The 13084-nt window shown below is 42.6% G+C and overlaps 1 protein-coding gene across 1 annotated transcript in view; it reads left to right on the forward strand.

Annotated features, from left to right (window-relative positions):
- Window positions 1–13084, forward strand: part of USH2A (usherin) — a 504580-nt gene that overhangs the window by 102851 nt on the left and 388645 nt on the right. Inside the window, exons 14-16 of the mRNA XM_069955428.1 lie at window positions 1671–1834; window positions 7256–7414; window positions 11619–12113. Coding sequence (XP_069811529.1) covers window positions 1671–1834; window positions 7256–7414; window positions 11619–12113 — 818 coding nt within the window. The remainder of the gene's footprint in view (window positions 1–1670; window positions 1835–7255; window positions 7415–11618; window positions 12114–13084) is intronic.

Here is a 13084-nt window from a genome sequence, read left to right on the forward strand (position 1 = left end):
GTACATGTATGACATGGCGGCCCGGGCTTTAAAGATGTGTGCTATACACGTACGCATACTTTTACTATAATACTATGAATACTATGGAGCTGAACTCACTTAATATACAGTGACTACTGGTTGTTATCGACACCCAGTACTAACAGTCAGTGATGGACATCAGCAATAATGCTGATGTCGGCCATTAAATCACTATCGATGATCAGAGTATCATTGAGAGGAGTGGCACCTGCTTGGTGCCAATCAGTTTCCATGGCAGCTTAAGGCCTTCTGCTCAACTCCGTGCTGCCTCTGATAGACTCTATTGTCAGATCGTCGATCTCCTAGATAAATTATAGGCAACAGAGACATAACCCTTCAGCTGTAATGCTTCACTTATACTGACTTTATATGAGAAAGAGATTTTATGGCCCCCCTCAGGCTCCTGTGCCCAGGCCCACCCCCATAGCTGCACCCCTCGGTTAAGCTCACAAATTCCCTTTTTTGACTGTCTGATGGCGTGATTTTCAAAATAACGGACGTTCTTTGGTCTCAATATGACGGACATCCAAAAAAACTGGTGTCAAACTGCCAAAAAAAGATGGTGTGTGAACATAGCTCTACTATGCAACAGCATATCTTTGAAATCCAATGATAATTTATAAAAGTCACTTAAATTTTTTTACTATATATTTTAACAAGCCCCCCACCCAATAAAATTCAAATCCCCTTCCCCCTTAAAAAAAAAAGTAAAAAAATAAAATAAAATAAAATTTTATATATATATATATATATATATATATATATATATATATATATAAAGTAAATGTATTTTATAGCATGTGAAATTGTCCAAACTATCAAAGTATGACAATGTTGAGTCAACGAGGTGAATAACATAAAAGAAAAAAGCCAGAATTGATTATTTTTCTCACATCATATAACAGAAAAATTTTCCTTCTTGTACCAGGTAGGCTTTACCAGGGCTGTGCACTCTCACTTTAATGTATAGTAATAGGAATCCAAAGAATCACGTTGTAATCACAGTAAAATCATAACACCAACGTGTTTCTGGGGAAGTTTCAATGGTTTTCTCAGGGGAAAATAATAAATGACAATCAATTAAAATTTAAATTGACCACTGAGATTCTACCTCCTATCTCACCTGAGCCTCAGGCTGCTGTTCTATCCATCCACTATGCTTTATACTGCAGTTATATACAGTCATTTTCTCTACACTATATAACACTGCAAACCTAGGAGATTGGAAAAAGACCATCTGCAAGTAGAAGACCAAGTAACTGTTCACAGATATACTAAAACAAACAAGCCCTAATTGGGTTGTTCATTTTCAGACAGCGCCCCTCCATGGTCTCCTTACACAATGGCATACAATTTTTCTTTCTATAACTTTCTTCTATTTCAGTTTTTACATATTTGTTTATTATTATTATGATTATTATTATTAGTGTTATATCAGTGATTTCTGAACTTAAAGGGATTATCCAGCGCTACAAAAACACGGCCACTTTCTTCCAGAGACAGCACCGCTCTTGTTTCCAGTTCAGGTGTGGTTTGTAATTCACTTCAATGGAACTGAGTTGCAAAACCTGTCTCTGGAAGAAAGTGGCCATGTTTTTGTAGCGCTGGATATCCCCTTTAAATATACATATTTTTTTTCCTGTTTTCAGATGCCAACGCTGCTCATGCAACCCAGCAGGCGCTGTCAATACCAGCTGCCATCCTATAAGCGGTCAGTGCTTTTGCAAACAATTTGTGAGCGGCATCAATTGTTCACACTGTGTAGAAGGTTCCAACGTGCTGGATGGGAATAATCCCTATGGCTGCAGTTCATGTAAGTAACTACTTCCGTTCTCACCTTTTTACTGAGTAGTTGTGGTTGCTGAGGAAAAAAAAAGTTGCACAAGCTTGTATATTTTTATACATTTATATTATATACATTTATATAGAATTTTATACGTATGTATGTGTATATATATATATATATATATATATATATATATATATATATAGTATATTTTCCTGATAGTTATCACTATTGTTTATCCCACACAATATACATATATTACCGGGCCTACATAACTAGTGAATTCTTTAATGGGAAGCAATCCCACACAAAACGCTGTTACAGCTCCGAATACGTCCCTATATACCCCCAGCACTGATCCCAGTCATCACCCATCTAGTCATGTGAGCGTTCTGGAGCCCCTAAGTACTCATGACTGGCAGGAAATCCTGAATTGTAATACCACACACAACCTGAGGACAGAGGTGGAGCTGTTTTTGAAAGAAAGCAGCTATGTTTTACCTGGATCACCCATTTAAATGTTCTGATTCTGACTTATTCAGTCAGGGCAGGGCTTAAATATCCCTATTCTGGCTAAAATGTCCTGTTTATGGCATATTCCTTAAAGGCACGGCAAATAATAAAAGTTAAAATAACTTGCATTTACCTTTCTTGCTCCCCCATCATTTTCACGGATCCCCAGTCTCGCTACCCATCAGTTCTGGATTTGGGTTCATCATATGGATTTGCCCTGTGAGCCTGTGTCCCACCTCAGCCACTTGTTGGATGTGTTGTGCAATCTCTGAGTTCTACCTACATCGGCGCTCCACTGACATTGTTAGTGATATCTGTGCAGCCCTTGCCCAAACAGTTAAAGCGACTCTGTACCCACAATCTGCCCACCCCAAATCGCTTGTACCTTCAGATAGTTGCTTTTAATCCAAGATCTGCTCTGGGGTCCATTCGGCAGGTGATGCAGTTATTGTCCTAAAAAAACAACTATTAAACTTGCAGCCCTGTGTCAAATTGGCGTGGCCTAGAGTGTGTATGCCCTAGGCTTGCATCGCCCCTTCGTCCCTCCTCCCCACCCTCTTCGTCATTAGGAATGCCCCAGAACAATTTCTCCTATTCATCACCTGTGTGAACTTCACATGAGCTGGGTCGTTAAGGTACCTGTGCAGCGTTCACACAAGTGATGAATAGGAGAAATTGTTCTAGGGGCATTCCTAATGATGAAGAGGGCGGGGAGGAGGGACAGAGGGGGGGTGCAAGCCTAGGGCATACACACTCTAGGCCACGCCAATTGGACCCCAGGACAGATCTTGGATTAAAAGCCGCTATCCGAAGGGACAAGTGGTTTAGGGGGGGAAAGATTGTGGGTACAGAGTCGCTTTAAGCTATTAATTGTCCACGCCCCAGAGGCTTCTCCTGCCCTCTGCGGCCCATGATTTTAGGTCTGGACCTAAAGAAACAATCAGCCGATGATCGTTCCATCAGCTGATCGTTATCTGTATTACACAGAGCGATAATCCCGTAAATTGAGCCAATTCAGCCGATTATCACTCAGTGTAATCGGGCCCTAAGGCTGAGTTCATACTATGTTTTTGTCATCCGTTTTTTGCAAAAATAAAAAATAAAAAATGATTGTCTATGCATCTGTTTTTCCATTGAATTACATTTTATATACGGATAAAAAAAAAAAAACGGATCAAAACAGATGCACACACATGCATCAGTTTTTTTGCAAAAATGTAGTGTGAACACAGCCTTACTGCAACAGTATCTCACGGAACATTTCAGTCTCTTCCTCTCACTCTTAAGGCCCTATTACACCAAGTGATTAACAGCTATATTGGCTGCTATCTCTTATGGGTTCCCCAGATGCTCCCCATGGCCCCCCAGCTTATACCCGCTCGCTGTCGGCGCATGTAATAGTGCTTTCAGCTCCTCCAGATCCACCCATGTAATGTAAATGAAACACATCCCTCCTCGCCTCATTGTTGCAGTCACTGCCCCTATATCTCGCATGGTGTCCCAATGTCTTCCTCCTGTTGAGACGGAGATGAACTTTACAGTTTCCAGTCACCAAAAAGGACTGAAAGTGATGGAAGGCTGCAGAATTTTTAATCACGGTAAAGTTTAAAAATATTTTCTTCTAACATTTAAAAAAAAAAATAATTTCCTCTTGCTCAATAACCCCTTTAGAAAGCTAATTTATCGAGCTTCTGATTCTTTTTGTGTTATTATCTGCCGCCGCCTTCACAAAAACGTAAAAAATGAAAGACGATACAAATCTTAGTGAACACAAAATATTTAAAATATGTACATATTTAAAGAGAAAGGCGGCAGATAAGGAAGGTAAATATTTCTCGATAAATATCGTGGCGTTTTGTCTGAGCAACGAGAAGGGGGGGGGAGAATACTGAAGAAGAAGGAAAAAGTAAAGAATAAAAAGTCATAGACTGGAAAAGAGCACAAAAATAAGAAGAGGAAGGAGAATAGGAAGACGTGCGACTGATCCTGAAGCTTCAGTGAAACATTTATTCAACGGTGAGAAAAAACGAAACCCTTATCTAAAACAAATGGCGTTCTTCAGTAGACAGCATCGCCCCTCGGCTACCTGAGCTGAAGACAAAAAGCTTCCTCCGTTTCTGGACTATATAAACACAGAAAATAACACACACAAAACATAGCAATTCGGTAACACACATAATTAGTGTCATACAGGGCCCAAATAAATAGTGTCATACAGGGCCCAGATAAATAGTGTCATACAGGGCTCAGATATATAGTGTCATACAGGGCCGAGATAAATAGTGTCATACAGGGCCCAGATAAATAGTGTCATACAAGGCCCAGATAAATAGTGTCATACAGGGCCCAGATAAATAGCGTCATACAGGGCCCAGATAAATAGCGTCATACAGGGCCCAGATAAATAGTGTCATACAGAGCCCAGATAAATAGCGTCATACAGGGCCCAGATATATAGTGTCATACAGGGCCCAGATAAATAGTGTCATACAGGGCCCAGATAAACAGTGTCATACAGGGCCCAGATATATAGTGTCATACAGGGCCCAGATAAATAGTGTCATACAGGGCCCAGATATACAGTGTCATACAGGGCCCAGATATATAGTGTCATACAGGGCCCAGATAAATAGTGTCATACAGGGCCCAGATAAATAGCGTCATACAGAGCCCAGATAAAAAGCGTCATACAGGGCCCAGATAAATAGTGTCATACAGGGCCCAGATAAATAGCGTCATACAGGGCCCAGATTTATAGTGTCATACAGGGCCCAGATAAATAGTGTCATACAGGGCCCAGATAAATAGTGTCATACAGGGCCCAGATATATAGTGTCATACAGGGCCCAGATAAATAGTGTCATACAGGGCCCAGATATATAGTGTCATACAGGGCCCAGATATATAGTGTCATACTGGGCCCAGATAAAGTGTCATACAGGGCCCAGATAAATAGTGTCATACAGGGCCCAGATAAATAGTGTCATACAGGGCCCAGATATATAGTGTCATACAGGGCCCAGATAAATACATGGCACGTGGGATACTGGTACATTTAAAGGGTTTTCGAGAAAAAAAAAGGGCTTTGTGCCTATTTTTAGGTGGTTAATTTTTTTGCACCTATTTTTGGTCTAAGTTCTATTCATGAACCAGTTTTCCACAGTTGAATATTTTTTAGAATTTTTTAATCTTCCTGTTTTGAGTATTCACCCCAAATTTTGCGTAATCGGGGACTTGCACAAAACTTATCATTTGCAAAGTTGCTGGTCAGCACCAGTTTATTCTCAGATATTCTGGAAATATTTTATTCACAAATTTATAAATTGTTAAATTAGTCCTGTTTGGCTGGGTAAATATCAGACGAGTACTCTGTGGGAAAATAGCATGTTTTAGACTCAATAGTAAATGTCCCCCTAATTGTTTTAAAATCAAATGGTATCAGAAAGATATATAGATTTGTAAACTGATTCTATTGAATAATAATAATAATAATAATAATAATAATAATAATAATAATAATAATAAGTCTTCCAGTACTTATCAGCTGCTGTATGCCCTGCAGGAAGAGGTGTATTCTTTCCAGTCTGACACAGGCTCTCTGCCACCACCTCTGTCCATGTCAGGAACTGTCCATAGCAGCAGCAAATCCCCATAGAAAACCTTTCCTGTTCTGAACAGTTCCTGACATGGACAGAGGTGGCAGCAGAGAGCACTGTGTCAGATTGGAAAGAAAACACAACCTCCTCCAGGACATACAGCAGCTGAAAAGTACTTGAAGACTGGAAAATTTTAAAAGACAAGTAATTTACAAATCTGTATCAGTGTCTGACACCAGTAAATGTAGAAACAAATAGCTGGATTACCCCTTTAACTATACAAATTCCAAATAACAAATGACATGTAGCACCCAGACACATTCACCATGATGTAAACTGCTTACAGCAACCAATCACAGCTCTTCTTTCTTTTTACCAGAGCTGAGAGCTGAGCTGTGATTGGTTGCTTTGGGCAGTTTACGCCAGGGTATATTTTACACCCTTTGATTAATCTGGGTTGTAGTGTCCGACGGTATAACTAGTGGTTACAGGGTACAGAGAGACTCTGTCAGCAGGCTTATGGTGTCCTATCTCAGGGTAGTATAAACTAGTGACAGAGAAGCTAAACAGAATGATGTAGCACTTACATTGCTCTGTGCAGCTGACCCAGAGAACTCCTAAAAAACATGGACAATAAGTAGTCCTCTCCATTATGTGCATGTGCTAAGTAGTCCTTGAGATTCATGAGAAGCAGAAAACTCCGCCCACTAGCTGCTGATTGGCAGTTATTTATCTATGCTGTGTACAAGCATTCAACTGTCAATCAGCAGCTGGAGGGCGGGGGGAGGGGTGTTGCAAGAATCCTATTCTCCTGCATATTAGGAGAACAGCTGAACAAAATGATGTAAGTAATACACCTATCTGTTCTTCATTTCTGTCACTAGTTTATGCTGCCCTCATTTACAGCAACATAAACCTAGTGACAGATCCCCTTTAACTACACATCTCTGTACCTCTTGAATCAACACTACTATAAGGCAACCATCTTTCCAAGGCTTTATTTGATGGGGGGTATGAAATAACCTCTTTCCTGGCCCTGGTCATTAGAGTGCACAATTTTGCTCATAAAACATGCATTTTAATTATTTACTTTTATGGCGTTTCAATACTATACAATAGATCGAATTCTGAAAAGAAAAAAAAGAAAGAAAAAAGAAAGAAATAGAAAAGTTCTTTGCATGGTGCATTTTGGTTGTACATATCTCACCTTTGGTTAACCTGTAAAAGCTTTGTGTGCGCTCTCACATCTGTAATGTAGATGATGTCATGATGTTGGATACGTGATAATTCCCAGGCGTTCATGCTGTTTTCTATAAAATATGTATTTCCAACTCTGCAGCTCCATCACAACAACCTCCTCCGAGAGGCCAGATCATAAACAGCACTGCTATAAAGCTTACCTGGAGTCCACCAGATTCCCCCAATACCAATCAGATTAACTATGCGCTATACAGAGATGGCCTGGGGATCTATCAAACCACTGACTATTACCCATACGGTAAGTAGTGCCGGCTGTTTCTCATTGTTTGATAGTTTCCTCTCTATAGAGTCAAACTCCTCATGTACTTTGCAGGCGCAGTTTTTGGTGCATTGAAGCAATGGGGTCAAACACTGAAGGCACTGCCATGAAGGAGTTTTATTCCTTTGTCTTATTATCTTCTTAAGTTTTCCACAGATTGAAAGGTTATTGTTAAAGGGGAAGTGTCAGCAGGTTAGATAGGGAGCACAATTGCTGTTTTGGATTTTACTGTACAGCATGGCTTTTGATCAGCCACTGTGCAGGTAACTACAACACTCGAATGAGCATGTGCAGTTCCCTTAAAGGGAATGTATTGCCTACATTTTCTTGAACTGATTAAAGTCAGATACTAAACGTTATTATTTTATTCTATTCTGTTTCTATTTTCTGACTGAATTTTTTTTTATTTCCCTTTTCGTACATTGTTATGGGGGCGCCCATCTCGCCAGAGATGTTTTTAACAGCATTTAGTGACATGCTTTACAACAAGACTCATGGACATAGATGACAATAGACAGAGTCTGTCCCCTTGAAGTAAATGTAAAGCATTACTGAGCGTACTCTGTGATCTGTGAAGAGGTCATTCCACAGGAAGCTCTACTCTATTGTCTCCTCTATCTACTGGTGTCACATGATGCTGCAATGCTGTACAGATCACTTTATAGCAGCTTCCTCTTAGCACCACAGACACAACAGGAAGTCCCAGCTTAGTTTTTGCCCCAGTGGTGAGAATGGAAACTGCAAAATTTTAGGATTATTTTATAATATAGATAGAAAAATAGAAAATTAGAAAAACCGTCACCAAAAATTCTTTAAAAATATGTTTCACATAAAAACATTATTTAAACTATAAAAAATGTATGACACATTCCCTTTAAAAAACTGAAGTTGTCTCGGCCCCGGAGCAGCCAGAGTCAATCCTGTGGAGCCAGGGTCCATCCTGAGAAGCCAGGGCCCATCCTGAGGAGCCAGGGTTCATCCTGAGCAGCAAGGGCCCATCCTGAGGAGCCAGGGTCAATCCTGAGCAGCAAGGGCCCATCCTGAGGAGCCAGGGTCCTTCCTGAGCAGCAAAGGCCCATCCTGAGGAGCCAGGGTCCATCCTGAGCAGCCAGGGCCCATCCTGAGGAGCCAGGGTCCATCCTGAGCAGCAAAGGGCCCATCCTGAGGAGCCAGGGTCAATCCTGAGCAGCAAGGGCCCATCCTGAGGAGCCAGGGTCCATCCTGAGCAGCAAGGGCCCATCCTGAGCAGCAAGGGCCCATCCTGAGGAGCCAGGACCCATCCTGAGGAGCCAGGGTCAATCCTGAGCATCAAAGGTCCATCCTAAGGATCCAGGGCCTATCCTGTGGAGCCAGGGTCCATCTTGAGGAGCCAGGGCCTATCCTGTGGAGCCAGGGTCCATCCTGACGAGCCAGGGCCCATCCTGAGGAGCCAGGGCCCATCCTGAGAAGCCAGAGTCCATCCTAAGGAGCCAGGGCCCATCCTGAGAAGCCAGGGCCCATCCTGAGGAACCAGGGTCCATCCTGAGGAGCCAGGGCCCCTCCTGAGGAGCCAGGGCCCATCCTGAAGAGCCAGGGTCCATCCTGAGCATCCACGTTCTATCCTGAGGAGTCAGGGTCCATTCTAAGGAGCCAGGGTCCATCCTGAGGAGCCAGGGTCTATTTTGAGGAGCCAGAGTCCGTCCTGACGAGCCAGGGTCTGTCCTGAGGAGTCAGGGTCCATCCTAAGGAGCCAGGGTCTATTTTGAGGACCCAGGGTCTATTTTGAGGAGCCAGGGTCTATTTTGAGGAGCCAGGGTCTATCCTTAGGAGCCAGGGTCTATCCTTAGGAGCCAGCGTCTCTCATAAACATAATTGGTGGAAGCCCCACAAGGATAAGCCAAGAGAATTGTTCATTAATCTCATTTATAGCATCCATGAAGCTATCCCAAACACAATCCCCAAACACATTTGCACAAAGAAGGCCCCGTCATCAACACCGATGGGCCACCTAATAACACTTGTACATTGTTACTTTCTGCCGTTGAAGCGCTCCATTCTTTTTCCATGTAGCAATCTGCCTTTCCCCAGTATACTGTTAATTACCGTAAATGGCCTGAAAACAGGGCAGGAGTTCATTGCGAGAGAATGAATGGTAAATGCAAATCCTGTTAAATGGTATAGATTGAAAAATGGTATCAAATGTAATAGATGTAATGGTCTTTAACCACTGGGTAAAGCTTCTACTTACAGTGAAAGAGATTTCAGATATAAATCTAGCATTACTTGTTAATTTAATTAATCTAAATACAGTGGTGGGGAAGGTTAGGAAGGTGAGCTGTTAATCTGCTTACATGCTTTTACAAAATTTGAATGCAATATCTGTTTTGCTGGCTCATGCTAAGTAGGTGTTCTGGGCTGTGGAGGCTGTGCCATTGGCTTGTGTTTTCATGACTCTCCTTCATGTCAGTTTATGATGGCTGGAATTAAAAAAAATTGTACTGATCAATGATCATGGGTGTAAACTCTACTAAGGCCATTGCATGGCCCATACCCTTGGTTGGAAATTTTAATAGCTCCACTACCTAGCTGTTCCTTTCAAGCATGGCTACGCAGCATGGTAAATGGCTAAGATTTGCCATTACTTTTGAATACCAGAGCCCCACTTAGCTCTCTTTCAAGGACTATGTTGCAAAATCCATTCCAGACTAAACAGACTAGAAACTACACTAGAATTTTTTTTTTTTAATCCAATTAGTCATACTTACCTGTCAGGGCTTCAGTGACGACCTGCCCCTCTACTTAAGTGCTGCTCCGAGTCATCAGGTCATCATCCATTAAGCACGCTCTGAGTCTCCCAGACGCTCCCGGATGGTTGACAAAATGGAGACCCGATGGCGTATCCGGCAATGCAGAGTGCCATGGGTCCACACCACAGGGCGTGAGTTTTGAATCCTGTATTCAAAAGTGTTATTCCACATGTGTAGGAGGTGAGGATTAGGGGGCTTTTTTCTGGACCCTCTGACCTTCTATATAACATCCCCTAGCCAGTTACACTGGCTATTAGACTAAGTTTCCTAGCGTGATTGGTTTTCCTGTGCTATCACATGTTATCTGTATTTCCTGACTCCGGCTATTGTACCTGACTATCCTCTTGGATTATTTTTCTGAATTTCTGTTAGTTCTCCTTGTTTGTGTTTCGTGTTTTTTTGTAGTGCAAATTAGGGACTGTTGTCCAGTTGCCCACAGTCGCCTAGGGCTGTCCAAGGCAAGAAGGCAGGTACAGTGGGCAGGGACTAGTCCAGGGTTCATTGTCCATGTCCAACCCATCCCTTCCCTAATCAATTAGTATTAATTAGACTAAAGTCAATCCATCAGACTATCGGTGTCTATCTCTGAACAGAATATTCTATGGAGCCTCCTAGCCTAACCCATCACCAATGAGAAGGAATGGACTCCCGTGTGTTATTAGCTCTGTTACAAACTCACACTAAGGAGATGTTACAGGTTGCTGCACTTCAGGAGTATAAATATTTGATAATATGTAAGAATCCAGGACAGACAGGGGTTGTTGGGAACATAATAAAAAGGTCATGATTACCCATCCCTGCCCCCATCACCAACTAGATCTCAGCCCGGTCTCCTGTTTCTCTCAGCTTCCTGTGTCATCATGATCCGGCAGAACCTACCAGCTCAGCCAGTAAGTGACTGCAGAGATGTCCTACCTCTGAGGCAGGTCATGATGTTGCAGGACTGGGAGATGCAGGAGGCCACAAAGGACTATGGCCCTTAGAGCTGCACTGCAGGGGCACAGGGACAGGTAAGTATTACTTCTTTATTATTCCCCATCCTTCTGCCCTGGATTTTCCTTTATTTTGGCCACAGTCAGAATGAGCAGCCAAATTGTTTGTCCATGGTCCCCCACCAACTCGCTAAATGTCCCTTGCTAATGTAGAAGTTAGGGCTGTGAAGGAAGCCGAGTGGTTGATGCTGGACCAGTTCTTCCACTTGTTCCAATGGTATACACAATGCAAAGTCATGGCTAGGTCTTGCTTTACCCAAATTAAAGAATACGTTAGCAGCCACGGACCTGTATTTAAATGCCCTTCCTCAAAAATTTACAACTTTTTGATGTTAATTTGCTGATTCTTTGTCACTTGTAGCCCAAACTAACCATTTTGTCTAACCATTAATGTCTTTGGGTTAGGTATACAGAGCTACACGGATACATTTCTTCTGCCATATACCACCTACACCTATCACGTCACTGCCAGAAACGTACACGGATCCATCAACAGTACCAATGTGACCTATCAAACAAGAGCGGGGCCACCGTCTGGAGACATAGAATTAAGCTTAGTGTATCCCATGGGTCAGTACTCGGCTTCAATGAACTGGACCTTTATTCCAGATGCCCTTGGACCGGTTGCGACTTTCAGGCTCGTATATACATCACAAGGGTCATTGGAGACAAATATCGCTTACGAGGGCCGTGATACACAGGTCACTATTCAGAATTTAACGCCCTTCACCAAGTATAACTTCTCAGTACTTGCCTGTAATTCGGAGGGCTGCCTGCAGAGTATGCCGGCCACGTTGGTAACGGCTCAAGCGCCACCTGCAGGTCAGAGTCCACCAGTGGTCAAAAACGCAAGCTCTACTGATCTTCACCTACAGTGGTCACCGCCAATACAACCCAATGGTAAGTCCTCCATCATTATTATGGCTACTCAGTGGGCTTAGATTTCCAGTGACAAGTCATCCAAAATAATGGATATAACTAAATGCACAAACATTAAAAATGATATTTTAAATCAGTAATGAAATGCTAAAAATAGAAGGCAAACACATAATAAAAAATGCCAAAATTTGCTCTGTGTATTGTGACGCTATTGTTTTGTCCCTGTACTATGTGTGTATTATCCCTGTACTGTGATATCACTGTGTGTATTATCCCCCTGTACTGTGACATCACTGTGTGTATTATCCCCGTACTGTGACATCACTGTGTGTATTATCCCTGTACTGTGACATCACTGTGTGTATTATCCCTGTACTGTGACATCACTGTGTGTATTATCCCTGTACTGTGACATCACTGTGTATTATCCCTGTACTGTGACATCACTGTGTGTATTATCCCTGTACTGTGACATCACTGTGTGTATTATCCCTGTACTGTGACATCACTGTGTATTATCCCCGTACTGTGACATCACTGTGTATTATCCCTGTACTGTGACATCACTGTGTGTATTACCCCTGTACTGTGACATCACTGTGTGTATTATCCCTGTACTGTGACATCACTGTGTATTACCCCTGTACTGTGACATCACTGTGTGTATTATGCGGTTCAGGGAAGAAACAGAGTGCTGCACCTCACACCTATGGCTGATACTAGTGCCGCTTGGCTAAATAAAAAACACATCAGAATTTTGTGTATGAATTGATCAAGCCATACTGCCCCATGTACCTCGTGCCGGTATCTGATACACATGGGTCCCTACACTAAGTCCACACCGTGCCAGTCAGTGGCCACCAACCCCGCAGGCGTGCACAGCCAGGGAACGGGGGCCATGGGACGGCCCTGCGACCCCCATGTCACAGGACCAGACCCAAAAACACCACACCAGAACCCGGCCAGCACCGCCGGCGGAGAAGGTCGCCCCC

The sequence above is a fragment of the Dendropsophus ebraccatus genome, chromosome 15 (assembly GCF_027789765.1).
Source record: "Dendropsophus ebraccatus isolate aDenEbr1 chromosome 15, aDenEbr1.pat, whole genome shotgun sequence".
Classification (NCBI taxonomy): domain Eukaryota; kingdom Metazoa; phylum Chordata; class Amphibia; order Anura; family Hylidae; genus Dendropsophus; species Dendropsophus ebraccatus.